This window comes from Corvus brachyrhynchos, unplaced genomic scaffold (assembly GCF_000691975.1).
Source record: "Corvus brachyrhynchos isolate BGI_N302 unplaced genomic scaffold, ASM69197v1 scaffold56, whole genome shotgun sequence".
NCBI lineage: Eukaryota > Metazoa > Chordata > Aves > Passeriformes > Corvidae > Corvus > Corvus brachyrhynchos.
In genome coordinates, this window is record NW_008238664.1 from 8,526,760 (window position 1) to 8,549,927 (window position 23,168).

The window sequence follows — 23,168 nt, forward strand, 5'->3', positions numbered from 1 at the left end:
GGGCGCGGTTATGCGCTGCAAACGCTCGTTTGGTGTCTGCTGAGCTGGGCGCGATGTGTGAGGGTAAACTGGGGGCTGGGGAGCACCTCCCCCGGCTAAGGCTGAGGTCGCTGGGTCTGCTCAGCTGGGAGAAGAGAATGCTCGGGGGGGTTCTCTGCAAGTAGCTAAAGAGAGAGTGCAAAGAGGATGGAGCCAGACTCTCTTCAATGGTGCCCAGAGAGGTTGTGATATCGTGTGTGGATATCTGCACTTCTGGAGATACTCAAAACCTGCCTGGACGTGGTTGTGGCCGACCAGCTCTGGGTGGCCTTGCTTGAGTAGGGAGGTTGGACTAGATGGACCCCAGAGGTTCCTGCAAGCCTCGGCTGTTTTGTGTTTCTGTAATGATTTAATGTGTATGTACACAGCACATACATACAGTATGCATGGTCATAACAATAACAAAAACCCCTTCCTCGCCTGTTTTTAGTGGATTTTTCTTCTCTTCTCTTGACTCTACCATAGTGGGTGTGAGTCAGCTTACAAGAAGGACTGAGTCATGAAATATTTTCTTTGCTTTGTAAAATTCAGCTGATTTCTGAATATTTTTAAAGATATATAACTAAAATCATAGTGTAATTTTTTTTAAATATTAAAGGTTTATAAATCTGTGAAACTTTAATATAAATATTTTGCAGATTGTGATGGTCCTTTTCAAGCAACTCAGCTGTGGAATAGTATTATACATGCCCTTCACAATCAAGTGGAAATCAAAAGACGGAGACAACACCTGAAAACATATAGAAACTGTTTCACTGGCTCCAATGCTGTTGATGTGGTACTGAGCCATCTTATGCAAAGCATGTACCTAAGCTGCAATGATATTTCTCGGCTGAAGGGAGTCCGTGTATGCCAAGCGTTGATGGATCACAAAGTGTTTGAGCCAGTTGGAGCCAAGCTTTACTTATTCAAGAATGGGAAAGAAACAGAGTTTGAAGACACAGACACTAGTCTCTATAGATTTGTAAATAGCAGTCTTGATTCTCTTCTTCCAAGAAAAAATAAGGACAATGAAAGCTTCTCTCCTGAACGAATCTGCAAACAGAAAACAAAAAGATGTTCCAAGTGAGTTATTCTGATGTATTCTTTCTCTTTTTTCTTTAATAAATTAAGGAGGGTTACCTGTAGATGAAGTTACGTCTGTCTAAACAAGGTGTTATGCCAAAATTGTAGATGCTACCACATATTTTTGGGTAGAGTGCTTGCTCTGCCCTTTGTTATTTGGAATAGAGTCTGGCAGAGTAGCATAAGCCTAGGAGTAATTTGATTTTGCAATCAATTGTGCTGAAATCTGGGAATTAGTAGGAATGAGCTAGTTATTGAAAGCTGGTAAAAGAAGTGGAACTAGCAAACAGTATTTGGAATCAATATCCTTGCCCTTTCCACAAAGCAGATTTAGATGATAGGAATTCTACTAGCAGGATAGACTCCAGATATAATGAAGCCCTAAAATTCTGATTTAAGAACAATTTAGTAACAGAAAGACAAATGTGTCCTAATAGTATTTGTTATACACCTAACCTTTTCTTCACTCCCTAAGCAGAATAAAGTGTGACACAACACTTTCAAACCCCTTAGCATTGGAAGTAGCTGATAAAAAGAGGGTTGAGGAGCTTCTTCAATCAATATACGTTCACGCATCTTCACCTCCGAAGATCATGGTTAATGAACCAACTCGCCTGCTTTCAAAAGGAGGTGAGGACTGAATTTTTTCTTTTTACGACTTGATTGTTCTTCACTGTATCTTGGATTGAGTGCCCCATTTCTTTAAACAATGCTCCACAGAGACCCAAATTTAACCTGTCACTAATGACAAAATATCTAAATGAGTGTTAAAGGACTTAATGCTTGTAGTAACTAAACAGAAGGAAACACAACAGGGTTATGTTTTTGCATAATTGTGCTATTTATGCAAATACTACTTCAGAAGGAAATAGGTTTTAAGACTAAGAATATCTTTTATTATATGATTCCTTTGCTTTTCACTTGTCTTTTTTTTTTTCTTCTACTAATTAGAGTAGATTATTCTGAATCCTAATATGATGGGGGAGACTTTTTTTTTTAGTGTTCGTATTTTGATCCCTTCTTTCCTGACACAGCAACTGCACACTACACTGTTACTCTGTTTTCTTTGAACACGTAAAATATTCTTGTGTGCATAAAAACAAAGGTTAGCTGTTTACATAAGATCTTATTTCTGAGGGTTTTTTGTTTGTTTATGGTATCAGTAATAGAAGATGTCTGGAAACAGCAAACTCTGCTACGACTGCTGCAGTTAATTGATGTTCCCCTTCTAGAAGATATCTTGGTGTCTTCAGTGAAGACAAAATCAGACAGTTTTGGCAAAGAAGACGACATGATTATCTCAAATACTTTCCTGGACAGAGAGGTTACATGTAGCTTAAACTTGCCCGAGTAAGTTATACATCTATAAAATGAATTTATTAGTGAAGGCTTTATTTTACTCTGGATCAAAGATTGTGTTAAGTGAACAAACAGACATAATTATGCTTGTATACTTGTAGACAGGGGTGGCAATAATGTGATTGACCTATTTTCAGAAGTAGTAAGTGATTTCACAGGAAGTATATGTTTAGAGTTGGACATTTGAGCATTTTAAGTAAACATTAAAACTTTAAGCTCAAGTGTTGTAAACACTCCTAGTTTCTAGACCAGATTCTTTACTCTTAGGTCTCTGTAACAGATAGTAGGACTTCAAAAATTTTATTCTGAGGCTTTTTGTTTGTTTGTCACAGTTCCTGGTGGCCATGCTGTGAAGATACAAAGTCAATAAGTCATCTTTTGTTAGCAAGAGAAGAGGAGAAACTAAGCTGTAGCACTGAAGAATGTTTATGTAATGAGAGTATAAAAGCAAAAGTGGCTGCATGTTGTCAGTGCTCTTTTCCTTAAATCTTCTCTTACTTTTGTCATGTTCCTGTTTACTTAAACTAATCTCTTATCTTGCATTTTCTTTGAATGAATATGTCAAGGCTCATGTGAATGCCTTTAGGAATTATTATTTGTGTCAAATCAATACAATTTTTATCTGCAATTTCACAAGCTTTGTTTCTGCTCTTCATGATAAAAATAAGATTCTATGGATCTTAAATAATATTTGCAACCTGTCATTGGTTCAGATCAACTTATTTTACATCCAGAATCATATAAAATTACTTGTCCCTCTGCCCCACACATTTCTATAATTTTATATTGTTTCTGTACATGGTTGAGACTTTTTCCTCTGATCTTCTGGCTTCTTTCAACAATGAATTATCCACCTGAATTTCAGTTTGTTCTTACATTTTCTTCCCTTAGTTAAGATATACAGACAACAGATACTTGTGAAAACTTATGCCTTTGTAGTAGATCATATAGTAAACTGCTTCTGTAGTCTTCTGGAATTTAACCTACATTTTTTTTTCTCTTTTTTCAAACTGTCTTTTTTCTCTTCTGTAAAGATCCAGTCCCTTGGTTTTTTTCACCCTGGTTAGCCCTGGTGAATTCTCAGTGTGTGTGTTGGAGTAATGGTGGGGTGGTGTTTGGTTTTTAAATACTAGCTGAATTCCTGGGTCAGTGACAGTCTGGCATGATTGCAGCTTGATCTGGGATTATCTCAGGTGTATTGCCTTTAGCATAGGAAGAACATGGAAGTTGCTCATTTTGAGCAGGTCCTTGAACTGCTGTAGTGAAATAAGTTACATAAACTGCTTAATAAACCAGTTCAGCATTGTGGTTCATATATGTGACTATACCTGCATGGTTATGTCTATCTAGTTTTCTTTAAAGGATTAAATGGACCCTGAGATAGCTCAGTTGTTTAGAGCATGGTACTAATTACGCCAAGGTTGTGGATTCAATCCCACTTACTTAAGAGTTGGGCATGATGACCTTGTGTGTCCCTTCTGACTCAGAATATTCTATGAACCTGTGAAAATAAAAATAAATAGAGCATTTTAAAGCAAGCACTAAAACTAACTTTTCCTTCTACAGGCTTGACCGATGGCTCTATGCTGCCATTGAATGCTTGGAGTATTTTCCTGACCAGTTCCTAGTGATGGTTAGTCAGCAGTTACCTCAAAGCACTAACAACCCCAGCAGTCTGAATACATACAAAAAGATCCTTTTTGATGTTATAATGAAGTATTACACTCAAAAGAAGGACTCTCTTCTTGCCACTCAGGATCTTGATATTCACTTAGGAATTATAGAACTTATAGGTAAGAGCAACCTGGAACAAAAAATACAGGTGAAAGCTGTGTAGAGGATGTCACTAAGCAACAATTGACTGAATCATGACACCATTTGCAGTGCCATTGCAGGTGTACTTTTTGGGTTGGACAGAAATGCTCAAGATCACTATTAAGAACCTCTACTCAAGACAAGAACAAATTTCAAAGTTAAATCAATTTGCTTAGGGCCTGGTCCAGCTGAATTTTGAAAATCTGAAGGATAGAGATTCACCAACCTCTGTGGGTAACTCTTTCAATATGTAACTACTCTCGTTGTGGAAGTTCCTTACCCCAAGTCAGAATTTCCCTTATTGCTACTTCTAACTAATAGCATAAAACTAAAATCGTTGCTATGAAGTTTTTCATGTTAACCAGAATAAGGTTTTTAAAGTTCTGGACTTAGGGTCTTTTTTAGTAACAGAAGTTATTTAAAATGATAAAAGGGACTATTGAGAACCCTCCCATCATATGCATACAAGTAAACCAGAAGGGTTTCATTTAAATACAAGTTTAAGATAAATCCTACCCTAAATAGGCTTTGTTGCTACTTCAGTCCTATTGGGTTGTTGTGCCTTAACCCCAACTGCCAACTAAGTGCTACAAAGCTGCTCACTCACTGCCTGCTGCCACCCTGCTCCTGGTAGGGGAGGAAAAAGTAAAATTTATGGGTTGAGAAAAGAATCCTTTAATAACTGGAACAAAATGAAATTTTGTTTGGAAGGAAAACCTCCCAAAAGTTGAATTATTATTGGGATTTAAATAAGTACTCATGACTCTGAAAATGAATAGTAACATTGGATGTGCTGTTTTACTCCATTGCAGAAAAAGGAAAAACAGATCACGCTCTAGAGGCATTACAACTTTATTTAAAATTATTAGCACCAAATATTAGTGAAGAACTACACAGGCTCCTTACATTCCTAGCCATTGCGTCGGAATCTCATGGCTACAGATTGCAAAAACAAGTAAGTATCTGTTCTGCTTAATGTGAAGAATAGCACTTTTTCATAGTAAAGCTATCATTTTTGTCCAGTTAGAAGTATTCTGTTTACTGCCTTTCTGTGTGATCTGTTTTAAAACAAATATCAAGGTGTTCTTCCCACTGCTAGCATCCTGTTATACTTAGTCTTTGCTAGGACACTGCAATTCTATCTAATGCCAAATCTGGGTACTGCTTTTTCTAGTTTGAGAACAGATTTGTGATCATCAAGACTTGTACAAAGTTCATCTTGCAAAACAGGACACTGTCAAAACTACAGGCAGAACTGCTGACTCAGTTTCTTATGGACAATCACTCTGAGCTCTTCAAGGTATCATTCTCTTTACATCATTGGCTTTGTTGTTTTAAATGCTAAATGTCATGAGTTGCCTTTTTTGGAGTATGACAGGTCTGTTCCATTTGTTACAGTTTAACAGTAGAGCCAAACAGGGTGAGAAGTTATTCCAGGCTATAGAGGACAGATTTTTGAGAGCTTTGCAATCCTTTATAAATTATATCCTCTCTTTATTTGCATGATTTGTATTAGGAAAATATTTAAAATACTAAGAATTTTTGAAGGGTCATTTTGGTACCTTGTTCCTAATGACGGCCTACTAAATATTTAGATATCTTAGTGTCTTTTTCCTTTAGAAGTTCACTGTTGTACTCTGAGTGGTATAAAAATGGCATGCCCTTGTACCCCAGTGTATGTGTATAGATTTGACAACTCTAAAAGATCCTTCGGTATTTTGCAATGTTAACTTCTAAATTAAAGAAAACAAATAGAACCACAAAACGGTAATAGCCTTTTTATTAAATTTGATGAATTGTGTAAAGATGTAGACTTTTTATGGTCTCCTTTTTTTATGTTCCATCATATTGTCACATGTGAAAAGATGAGACTTTACCATACCCTATAAAAATAAACTTCACAGGAATTTGGTTTCAGTAAAACACTGGTTTTTATTTTTATGCAACACATCAATTTCCACTTCTGACTTCAGGTCAAGAGACATGGGAGAAGGTACTTTTTATTTTAATTAGCTCCAGTTTAGTTTGAAGTACTAAGTGATTAGTGAGAGTTTTTTTATGTGTTAATATACCAATCCTCTTTTTTTTTTTTTTTTTTTTTTTTTTTTTTTATTAAGGGTTCTGACGGGAGGGTTCGGGTTTTGATTCCCCACTGGAGTTGGGGCCAGAACTGTGTAGCAGTGACAGCAAGTGGGTAGTGGTTCACTGACAGCTGCAATTGAGAGCCTTAGCTGAAATCAGCTTGTTTTACACTACAGTTTTTGCCATGGAAAGCAAAATCTAGAACTTTTTGCTTCCTATTTCTTTGGCCAGAAGATAGGAAATACCAGAAATAAACACATGTATCTTAGTGAAACTATTTGTTCTAGTGCAATTCTGTGAGAGACTTTGAATGTGTACCTAAATAAATGTAGGCATAGATTCTTTTTCATTTAACTAAGTGTTTTTAAATTGGTAATCTGAAAGCTTTAGATTCTCAAAATACAGAAGTATTGCTTTTGTAATTTTTTTCTTTGTTGTGTTGTATTTTCAGGCTCCTTTAACTCTTCTGGAACTAACAAGCAGGAGACTTCAGAGTTTGCTAGAAGGGCAAGATCCAGATATCAATTCAGGTAGATGATGTGATACATTTTTATTGAAATTATTGTATACAAACTGTTTTATCATCACTTGACTATAATTTTGCATAGACTGTTCTTTTCCTTTGTTATAAGTGAAGCATTAAGGGGATTAGTGACTAATGCACTAAATACTAAATTATACGCTATCAACAGAAGTGGTGTGAATATTGAGAACAAGGATTCTATTAATTATTTAGTTTGGATATATTACACTTTATTTATTTATTTATTTATTTACCAAATAATTACTTCTGGAAATAGTAGTGCAAAACATGCTTCCTGAAGTGATTTGCTTATAATTTGGTTTGTGAATTTGATGTGACTTTGTATTTAGGAACAGTATTCTTTTATTTTTGCCACAAGACACCTAGAAATTCTCACAGAACTCAGTAGTTCAAGGTTCTGATAGATGACTTGAGCACGTACTTTGTTTACTGTTTTGACTAAATGTTTTGAAGAACTTTCTTCTTTTTCTGTGTAAGTACAAAGTTTATTAAGAGCTTAGGACTTACACACCAAGTGTCAAATACCTTCCTTTTAGGCTACACTACCCTTCTGTATGTGGGGTTAATGCTTTTCAGCTTATTTCTTTCATGAGCTAACATTCCATCTGGCCTTGCTGCCAAAAATACCTTGCAACACTGATTAAAAGGGTTGGCCTAAGTAACTGAATTTCTCTCTGACTCTTTACTTTCTCTGACTTCTGTATTGCCAGTGCATTGTGTGCTTAAACACTGAAGAGAAACCACTCAGGAACCAAGTAACACTAAGTTATTTTGCTGTGTAATACTATATTTAATACAGCAGCTGCCTGAGAAGTAGTTTTGGTACACTCTTACCATCTGTGTTGGGTTCTGGAATGAGTCCAAATTCCTTCCAGTTCAGTGTTCTGAGAATCACATATTGTGAAGCCAAAGAATCCAGAGGTGAGCAACAGAGGAAAGGCTGCCTGTCTGTAATATTCTTGGAGCCGGGGTGATCTCCATGAGCATGTTGAACAGACAACTGAAGTACAAACCCCATGCTACGTTTTTCCTACTAAGTTTTGGAGTCCCAGTCTGTAAATGCATATAGGTTCCATCTACTTGTTGAAATAGTTAGTTTGATCTGATCGTAAGCTCTCCGGCATGGCATATTCCTGTTTGTCTGTGTGCCTCATAGTCTGGTGCCTCATTTTCCCTTTTCTCATGAAGGAGACAGCAGAAAAATCTTTCCTAGAAGCTGTTGAGCATTCTTAGCTGGTGAACTTCTTAAATCCAGGTGGGAGCAGGAGGGAAGGCTGGGAGACCCAGATAAGAAAAGGGGTCTGTCTATGCAGGAGGGTAATCCTTAGGTCTGCTGGAAATAAAAAAGACTAAAACCAGTGTGAGAACTCTGGGGTTGGTTTGAATCTAGTAAGACACTTGAAACCACAAGACTAAAGGATCCATGCTGAAGTTTTAAGAGTTAAATCTCTTTCCCAGTTGTTAAGCTTCCCCTTTTGAAAGAGCTGTCTTTTTTTCTTCATCTGATTCTACTAAACCATAAAAAATATTGATGTTTGACAAACTTACTGTAAAAGAAGGGGAGGACAGCTCCTTGTGAAAACTCTTGACAGCTCAAGTTAATACTACTATGTGAAGCCTAAAGATGATGGTGTTTGTAAAGAAGATTAGTAAGCATTTTTTCCCCTTTAGGCAACTGACACTTGTTCAACCAAATTGCTCTCTAATATCTATGGGAAGGAAAAGAGTGGAGAAGTAGCTGAATGCCAGTCTTTCCTCAGGCCAGAACTCACCTGCCCAGTGATGGGGCTTGAGTCCTTGCAGGGCAGTACTTTACTGCAGAGATTCACAACGTTTTTATAGCTAAGATATGCTTGAGTTGAGTATTTCTCAGGGTTGTTCCTTGCTCTGCCCTCACCCTGAATCACTGCCTCTTGCATCAGCTCTGCTTCTGCTGCCCAAACCATGCTCAACTGTCTATTCGCCTAGAAGCTCCTAAATTCTATTCCTGATTTTTGAAGTGTGGTTTACAGGCAACTGTTTCTCCAAAGTATTTGTTCACTTGCATTAGATACAAGATCTGATTTACTTACAGGGAATCTTTGGATCCTGACAAATGCAAGGTACCATTCTTGTTGTGTAATGCTCTTCATTGTGGTTTCTGTGTGAGAACTGTATTTGCTCCTTGTCTTGCAGGCCTGTGTGCAATACAGAATCATCTATGATACTGTGCTTGTAACACTGCTTTTCAACTTTATTTTTGCAATTAATGTTTAGATTTCCATCCATTCTCAATGGAGGGCTGTATGTTTCACATTGATTGTAGATGTAATCACATCTGAACTGGAATATCAGTATACCTATGTTGCTTACCATATTTTTTAACATGGCTTTTACATGATGCATGAAACTTAATCTGAACCTCTGATTTCTTACAAAGGCTTCACCTTCTGTCAGCGCATTACACCTAAAGAATATGAAGATCAAAAACAACAAACCAATCAGCATCTTCTAGCACTGATTCAAGAGATGGACAATGACCCTACTGTTCCTTCGAAGCAAAAGAAGAAATTAATCAAAGAATTCCGAAAATACCATTCTCTTGTCTACTGTAGTGGTTGTAAAACTACATGCGAATTTTGTACTCCGAATGGTTAGACTTCAATACAGCCTTTTTTTAATCTTTTTTTTTTTTTTAAAGAATGGAGGAGGCACATGAAAACTGGTCATAAAAAAATGTTTTCTTCTTGTGTCTTTACATCTTCAGTTTCAGGAAATTACAACCATCAAAATTACTATGCTGCTAAAAAGCATTAAATCTAATTAATCTTTTAAGTAGAATACACTTCCTTACTTGTAATTTAGTAATAGCAGCACACTGCTTGGGCTGCCTTCAATTCAGGGTTTGGCACTTTTTTCCATCTGTCCCACAACTCCACGGCTTTCTATCTGAGCCAAGTCTATGTTCTGAGCCATGCTTGGGTTGATAATCAGTAGGGGGTTTTAATCTTTTCTATCCGAATTAATAATAATCTAATCTTAAACTGTAGGTTATGACTCCTGTGGCTATTGTAAAAGTGTACAAAGTGTGTCAAAAATGTTGGAAGCAGGTCAGTGGGTTTTGAATCTGCAGCAGGAAAGATTTATTAGGCAGGGGAGCTGTGTGTGCTTGCAGTCAGTAATTAGAGCCTGTTGTTACTGCCTCCCCACTCTGGCAGACTGAGCTGCTGCTAATTCAAGTAAAAAATTACATTTTGAAGAAACATGAGAAATAATGGTCTTGTTTTAGATCTCTTGGTATATTTGAGTAATTTATTTTAACATGAGAATATTTTTATAGTGTCCAGTTATTTATCATAAATACTTGGGTAATGTTTATAAATTCATAGGGCAAAGCTAGAAAGTATATTGGCCTGTCTTGACACATTGATGGTTAACTGTACATCAACAAGGAAGTGTTGATCCAAATCATTCATAGAATGGTTTGGGTTGGAATGAACCTTAAAGATCATCTAGTTCTAAACCCCCTGCAATGGGCTGGGACACCTTTCACTGACCAGGTTGCTCACAGCCCTATCCAGCCTGGCCTTAAACACTCCAGGGATGGGGCATCCACAACTTCTCTGGGCAACCTGTGCCTCACCATCCTCACAGTGAAGAATATTTTCCTAATATAAAATCTAAACCTATTCTCTTTCAGTTTGAAGCCATTCCCCCTTGTCTTGTCATTACAGCATGCCCTTGTGAAAAGGCCCTCCCCAGGTCTCTTTGTAGGCTCCTTTTAGGTACAGCAAGGCAACAATTAGGGCACCCCAAAGCCTTCTCTTCTTCAGGCTGAACAATTGCAATTGTCTCAGCCTTTTTTCATAATAAATAAATATGCAATATAGTGTGATAGGGGTTGTATTACTTCTTCCATCCTCGCAACAGACATTTAGTCACATATTGGACAAAGACACAAAGAATTGGTATTGGAAGGGACCTCTGGTCTAGTCTCACCACTCAGCTCCAAGTGGAATCGATTAGTGCAGGCTGCTCCATGACTTTTCCAGTTGAGTTTAGAGTATCTCCAAGAACAGAGATGCCACAGTCTATTGGATGAGTCTGGTCCAGACTTTCACCAGTCTCATAGTATTTAAAAACAAGCAAACAAACCCTGCAATAAAGCAAAAAAACCCCAACCAAAATAAACTGCCTTATGCTTAGGTAGAACTTCTTGCACTGCCTCCTGTCCTGAAGTGTCTGGCTCAGTTGTCTTCACACCCTCCCCTGAGTATTCTCAAGGCTAAACAATCACAGCACTCTCAGTCTCTTCCTTGTGTGACAGATCCTCCAATTCCTTATCATTTTCATGGCCCCATTGCTGGACTAGCTCCACTATAAGCATGATTTTTTTTGTTGTGAATGTGCTGCTTTAGGTATCTCCATCCTCCCCTAGGCTTCAAAGGTAGTCAAGTCAGCAGGATACCAAAGCTTTCTTAAAACAAGTGCTCTTTTGTTTTATAAATTTAAATAGTTACACTGTTAGATATAAACAACACAATCTCTTACCTGTACACTTAGTTAACTTGCATATTTGAAGTAGCCTTATTTGAATGCCTGGCCCTAGTGGAAGTCAGGGAATGTAGTTGAAATCTCTGTCCACGAATCCCTGTTTATGCACTTGCTATTTAATTGTGACTCACCAGTGTGAAATAAATAATTTCTAGAGGAGGAAGAAAGTCCAAGTTTCACCTTTCAGAGGTGAATGCCCTAATCCCCACAGGGCCATGTATTATTTTTCTAGCTGTGTGTGGGGTTTTGATCATTCTCCTAGAAGAGGGAGCATATACAGAAGCAGCTTATTGGGAATTGTACACAGGAAAGTATTTCCTGACCAAGTGCTTCTGGTGTTGAGTAGTGGAAGAAAGGGGTTTTAGGAAAAAAAACAACTAATCTCTCTCTCTTTCTCTCTTTCTGTCCTTAGTCCCTTTACTGCATCTTACTCAAAATACTAAACCTGGTTAACAGGGAGGGGTGATAACAGGGTCATTTGTAGGCTACACGGGCTGGGAATTGCTTTGGGGAAAACTGTGTTTTTAAAAAACAAACTTGCACTTTGTGACTTGATCAGAACTTTCTTGTGCTAATTTAAAGATAATAAAGAATTGTATAAAAAGTGATGAGTCTTATCATTTCATAGTGTGTTCATAAGGAAGAGGCAGCTCAAGGGGTGTAGAACCAGGTATTAAACAGTAAGGAAGTGTTCCAAGCAGCAGTTTATAGCTGTCATGTGGTTCCCTTCAGTTCATGGGACAAGAAGTTAAGATTGATCTAGTTCTGTAAAGGAAAGGAAGAGCTCAAAACATACTCTGTCACATACTCTGACAAGAGGATCTACTAACCTTTAATCTTCTGTTGACAGAAGCCTGTTATTTTACATCTAAGGGCCCACTGAACAGAACAGGTTTGGTGAACTAGAGACTACTGATTTTCAATCAAATTCCAAAATGATAAAAATTTTATTGGACTTAAGAAAGTTCTGTCACATATTTTTCACAGTATTTGACACAGAATCATGTGGTAGGGAAACTTGGGACCTGTCACTCATTTCTGTTTATGATTTCTAGCATAGAGCTATCATATTAATTGCCAGTATGAATTTGTTTGAAGTAGAAAATTTTCAGAGTGAAGAGTTTAGTTGATTTGGTAAGATTTGACTTTTCAGTACACTCCTATCAAAGCACAAGTGATGATGCCACCTTTAAAGGAGGCTTGCTTCTATTCATAGAGCATTCATGTTTGCTCCTACCAAGGAAAAAGTTCCATTAGTGCTTTCATGGGAACAATGAATATGTTTCTTTAAGTCCCAGCTAAAGCATGCTGATATTTTCATGAAGCAGTTCATTAAAAAAACGAGAGCTTGGACACAAGGACTTCTCCACATGGCTATCAAAGTAACAGTGTACCAGAATTACTCATGTCCTACACAGTCATATAATCTCTGTCCAACAATTTGTAGGTGCTGGTCTCATGCCTTCACACCCTAGCTGCCTCCTTTGTGGCTCATGTAGCTGCTAACAGCAGGAGGAAGGTAGCCCTTTCATTCCTTTCAGCAGGTTATAGAGTGTCTCGGGGTGACTTTATGATGTGTATCCCATATCGCTGCCCTATGCCCAGAAATTAATTTGTGTACCTTTCTATGCCTTTAAACCGAGGCTGAGAGGGGGAAGGAAAAACTGAGCAACACTTTTTCAAAGCAGTTTGTAGCTTGTTCAAAGTCACACAGAGATAGAGACTTTTTTTTCAGCTGCAGCAGGAGAGGAGGGAAGGGAAGCACCCAGCTAGCTTTCCTTTCCAGCCAGCTTTCGGCAGTTTTTTCCTCAGCTCGTTTTCCTTAGGAGAATTGAACTTTCATTTTCCTGGGACTTTGGTTTTTTTTCCTTTTTTTCTCTGCTGGACTGTTTCAACATCAGAATACATTGGGAGGACTTTCCACCAAGGCCTTGGCCCTGGAGGTGGGCTCACCACCGTCTCAGCTCCAAGGAGGGGGAGAGAGAGACTACGGAAGGACTCTGAAATCTTCCCAGGTTTCTCTCAGTAGGGCGAGGGGTTTTATTATTTGGCATTATCATCCTTTTCCTGTGTGTTTGTTAAATAAATAGTTTTTGTCTCTTTCCTTCAAGGAAAATTTATTTTTCCCGAACCTGGTGGGGGAGGGGTGGTTGTGCCTTCTCTCAGAGGATATATTTCTAAATTTGACCAAACTGGCACATGGAGGAAATCAACCATGAGCTGGCAGTCCAAGTAAAAAAGATCATATTTAAGAAGAAAGATTATCTCCCATTCTCTGAAGCACTGGCTACTCTTTGATGTTGCCCTTAAGGAAGGTAGCCAGGTAAGTGCACTGTGTATGAATACTTACTGGTTTTATGTTAGGGCGGACATGACAGGGAGTATGAGACACAACAGGATATTCCTCTGCAAATCTGAGACCACCAAGTATCACCAGACCTACTCCAAAGGCAATTTTCCTGCAGCCAGGTCAAGGTCAGTGTCAGCACCAGTGTGTCCATTATCCACCCTGTCCAAGTGCCCATCTCTGTCCCAGCTATCAAGCAAGCCAGCTGGGGCACCCCTAATGAGCCTGGCCCCCCCAGCCTTCTCTCTGTAGCCCAGGCTGTTGCTCTTCCCTCTCCTGCATGCCGTGCTGTACAGACTGATGGCAGAGTAACAGAGCTTTTGCTGCCAGAAATAACAAGTACTGGGGTATTTGTGTTTATCTAGGATGCGTGGATCATCACCCAGGACACAGCTGCAGGTTTTGTTCACCTTTGTGGCACCTTTTTTCAGAAAGGTGAGGGGAGTGACAGGAAGCTTATTTGCTCAGCCGTTGTTTAAAACAAAAAACAAACAAAAAACCCCACAACCTACTAAACTAAAAACCCTTTAGAAAAACGGAATGTTCAAATTACTGTTTTCTCAAAGCCTAAGTGTATTGTCAATAGCAGTGGTCACATTTCAAGTATATTTCTCTCATAGCTACTCACTAAAATAAGCAAAAATAAAATTCATTTATTTCTTTTCAGGAGAGGCAACATCAAAGGCTCCGTTTGAGATGTGTTTAATGCCCTTTTAGTTGCATGCATAAGTTAAAATAATGTTAATTTTGAAAGAAAAAAACCAGAATCATTTCTTCTCACTATGTATTAGCATCACACCAGTACAAGCATTTGATATTTTTATTGCCTCATGCACTGAGGTTTTCTGCAATAAAAATAAAATGAAGCTATCAGAAAAGATGAGAACATAATGAAATCACAATGAACATATTATTTCATAGTATTACACTTGTAAAACTTTACTTCTAAACTATTAAAATTATTTTTTCTCAACCCAATTCAATACAGGAAAGCTAAAACACAATCCTAGCTGATGGAAGAGAGGTTGTAGTACAAAGAATTCCATTCTAAGTAAATCAATGGAATAACAACATATTCAACTATGCTACCTATATATCAAATTTCTCTTCACAGATATTGTGTCCATGTTCTTCATAGTCTTCTCTAGTTACTATCATGTCTTCAAAATCATCATTTTCAGAAATGAGCTTCCCACCTTCCCAAGAATAAGTAATAGGGCTGGAAAATGAATAAAGTTATTGTTACTCATCTATAAAATCATGTAAAATAGAAGTATGCAGTGATGATTTCCAGGACTTTTATTTAGCCATACCTATTTAAAACTACATTTTTGATTGCTAAATCAAACCATTCCACTCCAGAGAAGTTATGAGACAAAGATTGAAATTTTAGCAGGGCTAGTTGACTTGGTTTTTAAAAAAGGGCCTCTTTGAAGGCAGGTGTGAAGAGGGAACAACATGGGTATGTCTTTGTATTTACTTTGCACAGATCATAATTCTTTAATAGTATTTAAAAATACTCCTTAACAACTTTTTTAAAAGTAGATCTTTTTTTTGTGCATTCAAATTATACTTGTTTTGTCTCCACTCCTGCAAAAATGTTACCCCTTCCTAATCCCCGAAGTGGCACATTAATAATGACATGAAAGCATTCGGACGCTGCTGTCAATTCTTCTAAGTAAAAGACTAAGCTCTAATCTTACATACTTATATCCCACCTAATGACAATACAGTCTTATTTATCTGTTTACAATAAAAAGGCTGACCCTAAAAACACTTCCTCAACTTTATTAGCTTAAGTACAGAACAAGCAGGTGATTTCTAATTTATTTGGTTTGTCTGAAAATACACTGATTTAAAACATTCTTCGTGCACAATTTTTGTTCACTTAATATTTAAATGAATGCCTTTACTCAATCTATCTTTTTAAAAAATCAGCAGAAGGAACCCTACTTCACTGTTTGTTCCACTAGAAAGATAAACTCCCTTTTATTTAGGAGCTTAGAACTCACTTCTCAGGAAGAACAACGGAAACATCGTAGTCAGTAGGAGTTAGACATCGAACTTCAGAATAAACCCGATCTCTGAAGCCTGGAAAAAGGGTGTTTCCCCCAGTCAGAACTATGTTCTTGAAGAAATGAGGCTGCATTTCTGTAAAATAATTAAGTAAATAGGTAGTTAGAGACTGAACATGTATCTAAAGATTAAAGGTGGTGTTTTTTCCAATTTTGTTATGAATTAGAGCAGAAGTAAGAAATATGCATACAAAAAATTTATGATCATCTAATAAGCGTATTAGTTAAATCACCCTGTGTTCTTCCTGATTTCAGAATTTGGTTTTGGTAACTGCTGTTTTCTTATATTGTCTATTAAATTTCATGTTTGCCAACACTATTCCCCTTTCAAAAGGGATTTTAAGTGACACAGGGTTTTTAAGAATACATTAATAGCCTAAATGCTGCCATACTTACATGGTATCATAAAACCTATGAAAGTCTTCTTTGTAATAATAACAATAATCCCCTCTACATAATCTATGAAACGAAAGCCTTAGTATTACTTCTGACAAACAGCAGTCAGAAAGATTTTATTCTTTGATGCTTAAATTACTGAATTTTGGTCAGTTTCACACCAAACTAAACCAACCCATCACAACATCCCTCCTTCTCCCACCCCAGCCTGTCCTTTTCAAAATACTTTCAGGATATACCTTCAGGTAAATTCTGAATAGAATAAACAATGGCTTCAGGAATTCCCATCTCTTGAATGCCAATATCCGAAGGATGGAAAAGTATTTCTGGAACTGCAAATCTTTCATTTGTTAGACGAAGTATTTGTTCACCAGTCTTGTATTTTCCACTTAACACCATCTCTTCCCTTGGCTAAATTAAAGACATAAATAGTACCCACTGCTTAAGAAAAGAAATCACATTCTAGAATATTCAGCTAATCTATTTCATGTCCTGCAGAGGTAGGCAGTGTATGCTACACTGTCATATTATCTATCAGCAAATCTTTTAAGAATAATGCATTCTCTGGTATTAAATCTGAAGTGACTTTGCTCTTACCAACTGTAGTTTTGTCCAAAGCAAAATAAAACTGGTATGCCTGAGAGTGGCCTTAAAATATAGGACTGCTTTCAAAACTATGGCTGGGTCAGTAAATGAGATAAAACTGCTAAATCGTCTTCATTGGTATTTCAGGCTCTTCTATAACATGACTTTGAACCTTCAACCTATTAGGTTATTTAAATCTAATTGAGAGAAACTTTAAAAAAAAATCAAAGCAGAGAAAACATTTCATAACTTAAGGTTAAAAAACCCAAATACTGATATGGGTAAGTTGTAGGACAGAGCACAAACAGACAAAGTGACAATTGTTGAACAATAGAACATAAAATGCTATGCTGGGAAAACAGCATTTTGTTTTCATCCCAACTTACTAAGGAGAAACTTTACCAATTAATGCGTAGCACAGAAAGATGTTACAATACAGCATTAGAAAAAAGGGAGTATTTCTAACCTCTCCAATAGACTTGTGCAGGGGAACAGTCCCAAAAACTTCAAACCTATCATTACCTTGCAAAATCCCTTTTTGATTGTGCTGAAGTCTGGCAAAACATAATCCACCATTACAGTATTTTCCTCTCCTTTCAATCTGAAAAAGAATGTAAAATTCAACAGAATAAAGAACAAGTTCTAAATTCCAGCTATTTATACTGACAAGACTTCTTTAACTGGGAAATTTTCTGATTAAGAGTATAGTTTTATTTGTTTGTACAAACAGATTATTCAGAAGTACCAACTTTTACATTTAGTACCATTGTATACATACTTGGCAATGTCCATGTCTTTGTAGAAGTCTTGAGAAACGTAACACACATCTTCTTTCACTTGATTAATTACGTGTGTTTCATCCATAACATGTAGCTGCCTGTGAACAACAAAAACCAAAACCACAGAAGTTTGAGAATAATTGAGTGTTCCATTTCCTGTGCCGTTTTCCACTGGAATTGAGCAACCATTGTTTTCCAGCCACAGGAAGCTACTGTCTCAATACCTAAACTTGTATTCAATTTACAAAAGCACTCCTGGCCTACTGGAGCTTAGTATTTTCCTGTTTCAGAGTTCAGTAAATAGATTAACCTCCATTTGCCCATTGTCTTGCTAACAAACATAGCTGTACTCCTGCAATTAGTTCTCTTAGCAAGGACCTTTACCTAGAAAAAGTTCCAAGCTAAAGGATCCTAATGAAAGGTTGATCCTACTGCATTTTATTTGCAGTATTGATACAATCAGTCAGCAAAATGACTGATGATCTACTGAGACACCTCAGAAAATATGTTAAGAATTGTGTAATTGTGAACACACAGGTAACCTCAGCAACTTCAAAAGCACTGGCACTTTGAAAAATAACAGCCTAATTCCTGAAAGGGTTTAAATTCTTCTTAATTCATCTTGATCTTAAGGTCAAGATGGTAGCTATCAGATAATAACAGACAAAAAATTCCCTTCTCCTTTAAACAGCAATTAATCTAAAATTCACAGAACCAGTAAGAACACCCCACATTCATACCAAGTTTTAGAGTGAAAAAATTAGCATGCTTTACCTGTAAGAGATGATCTCCTTTAGATGGTTGGTTAAGAGTTTCCCTCCAACATTAATCCTACAGAAAAAGAGTAACATGAGGAATTCTGTCATTAACTTCAGGCACAGCAAACAGTTTTCTAGAAAACATATATTGTATATATCAGTATACCTGATGATTGCCTCTTTCTTCTTCTTACTTCTGCAATAAGGTACAATGTGGGTAAAAGAGTATCCGCTATCCACAATGATACAGCACAGCTCAGATGGATTATCCCGGAAATACCTGTGTGCACTAAGAGCCCCAGCTGAAATACAAGAAATTTAATTCCATTTTTATATGAACATTTAGAATTTACAGTGATATGAAGGTGTACTTGCTTCATATTTTAAATGCCTTTGACAGACTTTCAAGACCTCAATACAAAATACTATGGCCAACGCCTGAATTCATTTTGACAGTGGATAAAACTGTTGTATATGGCCCCATTTGATCTTTTTCAGGAATTACAGTCCATGTTCAGTTTCCCCTAAAGTCCAAGCACACTGATCACGCTACAAACTTATCAAACTTATCTAAAGGAGTATCCTATGTCCAGTTATCGTTCAGAGGGGGGGTATTGTTGTTTACACATTCCCTGTCAGATACATTTCAGGATTGTAACACTGCATTTTATTTGCTAACACATAACAAAACTAAACAAAAAACCAATCCTATCCCCCAAAAAATGGAAAGCTATCAAAGACTTCATGCAAATTTCTGGCAGATTTTTTTAAAATGCTGTCCCATTTCAAAATCCATCTGTTATTTCTGTCATCCTTACTGTCCTCAAATTTCCTGTAACTATATACCATGACACTCTTTAGAAAGTAGTACAAGAGTACAGATGGAATTTATAAAAGAAGTAATTTTTAAAGTGTTTAATCTGCTTTTACTCAAGAGCCAGGAAGCAACTGAAGTAATTTTTTTACTATGTATATATATGTGTGCATGTGTGCTTGTTTATTCATTTATTTAAAGGGTTATGCTTCAAAATACAAAAATGAAAACTAGAAGGAGATATACTCACCATTTACTCTAAGAACTGCTTGAAATTGATATTCTTCAAATAGAATTTCATTCATAGACTCTTGTATTGAACTGAAGTTAAAATAAGGTTCGGTAATAATAATATTGGTATCTACAAAATCCACCTATGAAAAACACATTATGATTGTCATTGCATAAAACTTAGAAATTAATAATCCCTTACCACCTTTAGCAGCAGTGGAAGATCATGTAAATCTGAAGACATGATTACTACTTGCCATATCTGTTTGTAGAAGCTAAACTTAGAATGTTTTAGCTTTTTTAAAGGCTTCATAAGCAGTGATACAAGTTTATCTAATTAATGGGTAAAATACATAATAGAAGGGAACACTTTCATGCATATCCTGATTCTGTTCCCATCCTTACAGATTGTAATCCAGCATTTTAAAGAGACACCACAAAGGAACACTACAATTCTAATGTAAAATACTTTACACTAATCCTGTCAAATACAGAAAGTCTCCTTGACAGCTCAGCACTTGCACCACGAAATTACTCGTTTAATAACCAAAGTCCTGTACAGTGAAGAACCTGTAATAAAGTTCCCAGTGACCTCCACCGAGGCCAGCAAAAGATCCTGGACTTTCCGTGTTTATCAGTATCTGAAACACTCCTTTAGAGAGGACTTCATAGGGTTACTTCAATCATAGCTGGATATGGCCCTAAAAATATTACCAGCCCTATCTCTCTGTAGTCTTCATTAATGAATTAAAAAAAAACCTCCTCAAATCCATGACTACATTGAATACAGTTCCAAAACTACAATGAAATTTATGTATCAAAACCCAGCTCTCTATATTGTTGTGTACAGAGACTAAGCTAATTTGAGGCATTACTTTCATTCTCAGTATGTAGGTGCTAGAAAAAACCCAAGAATTTCCAGAGAACATAACATTTTTAAAAGAAAAAAATAAAGGAAAGTCTTAATACACTTCCGGTGCTAAATCCAGCTTGTGTGATATGAAAAATAAAGTATCAGATATTTATATTTTATACCTTTAAGTTATTCATGGGTAGGAAATGGCTAGCCAAAGATGATTACTAAATGTGTATGTATTTTGGCCTACTGACCCAGCTTTTGACCCAGCTTATCCCTCCCTATTTCTTGATCTCTTAACTACATTGTATCTGTCTGTGATTATTTTTTATTAACTTGAATTCTTAATCATATTGATACAAATTTCTTATGGGAGCTGCACTCAGTAACAGTACATACATACAAGACTAAAAAATTTAAATGTTTTTTAAATTCTACACCAGAACTCAAAAACGCTTTCAAAAACACAAATTCCTATGATTTCTAATTGAAGGCATTTTCAAAGAGAACAGTAAGATCACCCGTCCTACTTAATATTTGTTAATTCCATTAGTCAGTATTTAATCTACACAAAATATGTAATTAAGAAAAGGCTCTTACTTGATACATTTCTTTTCCAAAGAGATAATCCCAAACCTGTCTCTGAACATCCCAGTTCACCAAGTAACCCTGTAGGAATTTAGAAACATATTTACACTGTTTAGAAAAAATAAAATCATACTTTAAAAAAAAAGTCGAACAACAAATAATTGAGACCAATAATATAAAAACTTGAGAGTTAAAATGTCTAAATTTACATTTTTACGCTAAGGACTAAACGTTACATAGGATTAAGGTATGTCACAAATACTCCCGATTGATATGTTGATTACTGCACTACAAAACCAATTTACATTGTGTTTTCTGTATACATTATTCTTTTTGTCAGAAGCTTGTCAGTGTTCCTCAGTGCCAGGGAAGGTTATGGAGCAGATTACTTGGAGTGCCATCACCCAGCATGTAGAGGACAAACAAGTGATAAGGTCCAGTCAGCACGTGTTTATTAAAGCTTGACTAACTTGCTCTCCTTGTATGACAAGGTGACCCACTGAGTGAGGAGGGAATGGATGTGAATGTTGTCTACCTGGACTTTTTAGTAAAGTCAGTCAAGTCCCTGACACCATTTCCCACAGCATTCTCCTGGAGAAGCTGGCTGCCCATGCCTTGGATGGGTGAACTCTTTGCTGGGTAAAAGACTGGCTCAGTGTCCAGGTCAGAGAGTGGTGGTGAATGGTGCTACATCCAGTTGGCATCCCCTCACCAGTGGTGTTCCCCAGGGCTCAGTATTGGGGTCCCTGTTATCAACAGTCTGGACAAGGGGATTGGGTGTACCATCAGTAAGTTCACAGAAAGCACAAAGTTGGGTAGGACTGTTGATCTGCTGGAGGGTAGGAAAGCTCCATAAAGATTGCTGGACAGGCTGGATTGATGGACTGAGGACAATCTTATGATGTTCAGCAAGGCCAAGTGCTGGGTCCTGCACTTGGGTCACAACAACACCATGCAGCACTATGGGCTTGGGGCAGAGTGGCTGGGAAGTTGCCCAGTGGAAAAGGACCTGACGTTCCTGGTTGACAGCAGCTGAACATGAGCCAGGTGTGCTCAGATGGCCAAGAAAGCCAATGGCATCCTGGCCTGTATCAGCAATAGTGTGGCCAGCAGAACCAGGGTAGTGATTGCCCTCCTGTACTCGGCACTGGTGAGGCCACCCCTCGAATCCTACTTTCAGTTTTGGGACCCTCACAACAAGACATTGAGGGACTGAAGCAAGTCCAGAGAAGGGCAACAGCTGGTGAAAGGTTCAGAGAACAAATCCTGTGAGGATCATCTGAGGGAGACTGTCTAGCCTGGAGAAAAGGAGGCTCAAGGTGGACCTTATCACTCTCTACAGTGAGCTGAAAGGAGGTTGCAGTGAGGTGGTGGTCAGTCTCTTCTTCCAGGTAACAAGTGACAGGACCAGAGGGAATGGCCTCAAGTTGCACGGGGGAGTTTTAGATTGGAAACATTTTCTCACCAACAGGGCTGTCAAGCACTTGGCACAGGCTGCCCAGGGAACTGGCAGAGTCACCACCCCTGCAGGTATTTAGAAGATATGCAGATGTGACACTTAAGGACATGGCTAAGTGATGGACTGGACAGTGCAGGGTTAACTGCTGGACTTGATGATCATAAAGGTCTTTTTCAACCTAAACGATTCTATGACTGTTAAACTTCACACTGCTGACTGATTCTTTTATGACACTACATACAACCCTGCAGTTGGGACATGTGGTATGAAAACTATTCCTTAGAACAATTTACATTTGGCTGTAATGTTAAACTGAGGATATCTTACTTACTTTCTGAAAGGGAAGAATATAAAAAAGGCCAGAGGGATCCTTAATTTCATCCAGTTGATTTGCTGTAAAGGTTTTCAGGCGTGCAGTCTTTGATCTGAACTGACAGTTGGGAATAACGCTGGGAAAGATTGGGAAGTCTCCTATTAAACATGGTGTGAGGCACATTCGCTTTCTTCACTCCACTTTCACAAACAAGTGTACTTTCAATAATATTTTTTGCTGCTGTATTTTGGCTTTAGTCCATTAACTGGAACTAGTTAGGAGGGAAAGCTTTGTGCAGAGGAGACACCTTTTGGAAAACCAACCACCACCCCCACCTCCGCCATACACTTCGCTGAGCTGCAACCACCACCCCCTGCCCCCTGCACATTAAGAAGAGCGCCAGGGGTTCTCCGCCCACCCCGGCCGGTGGGGCACGGTGTGACACGGTGTGACATAGTGCAACACAGTGGGGCACGGTGTGACACAGCGCAACACGGCGGGACACAGCGCGACACATTGGGGCACGGAGG

At 37.7% G+C, this 23,168-nt stretch overlaps 2 protein-coding genes across 2 annotated transcripts in view; one reads left to right on the top strand and one right to left on the bottom strand.

Annotated features, from left to right (window-relative positions):
* Window positions 1-9,718, top strand: part of DEPDC4 (DEP domain containing 4) — a 13,598-nt gene extending 3,880 nt beyond the window's left edge. The window contains exons 3-10 of the mRNA XM_017737753.1: window positions 678-1,104; window positions 1,583-1,734; window positions 2,268-2,454; window positions 4,030-4,256; window positions 5,091-5,233; window positions 5,453-5,578; window positions 6,812-6,890; window positions 9,324-9,718. Coding sequence (XP_017593242.1) covers window positions 678-1,104; window positions 1,583-1,734; window positions 2,268-2,454; window positions 4,030-4,256; window positions 5,091-5,233; window positions 5,453-5,578; window positions 6,812-6,890; window positions 9,324-9,541 — 1,559 coding nt within the window. The 3' untranslated portion in view covers window positions 9,542-9,718. The remainder of the gene's footprint in view (window positions 1-677; window positions 1,105-1,582; window positions 1,735-2,267; window positions 2,455-4,029; window positions 4,257-5,090; window positions 5,234-5,452; window positions 5,579-6,811; window positions 6,891-9,323) is intronic.
* A 4,699-nt stretch (window positions 9,719-14,417) lies between these two features.
* ACTR6 (ARP6 actin-related protein 6 homolog) lies at window positions 14,418-22,878 on the bottom strand. The gene is made up of 10 exons (XM_008636666.2): window positions 22,657-22,878; window positions 20,879-20,947; window positions 19,442-19,565; window positions 18,544-18,679; window positions 18,394-18,450; window positions 17,619-17,717; window positions 17,363-17,441; window positions 16,495-16,666; window positions 15,797-15,935; window positions 14,418-15,003 (listed from the first exon to the last, which is right to left on the bottom strand). The coding sequence occupies exons 1-10, from the start codon at window positions 22,819-22,821 to the stop codon at window positions 14,874-14,876; spliced, it is 1,170 nt and encodes a 389-aa protein (XP_008634888.1). The 5' UTR covers window positions 22,822-22,878; the 3' UTR covers window positions 14,418-14,873.
* Window positions 22,879-23,168: the final 290 nt, after the last annotated feature.

Excerpts from the sequence above, each read along its gene's own strand:
- ACTR6 (XM_008636666.2), bottom strand. The coding sequence starts at position 22,821 with ATGTGCCTCACACCATGTTTAATAGGAGACTTCCCAATCTTTCCCAGC. Across the intron at positions 20,948-22,656 it reads ATATTCTTCCCTTTCAGAAA|GGTTACTTGGTGAACTGGGA; the intron begins GTAAGTAAGATA and ends AAATTCCTACAG. Across the intron at positions 17,718-18,393 it reads AAGGAGATCATCTCTTACAG|GCAGCTACATGTTATGGATG; the intron begins GTAAAGCATGCT and ends TGTTGTTCACAG.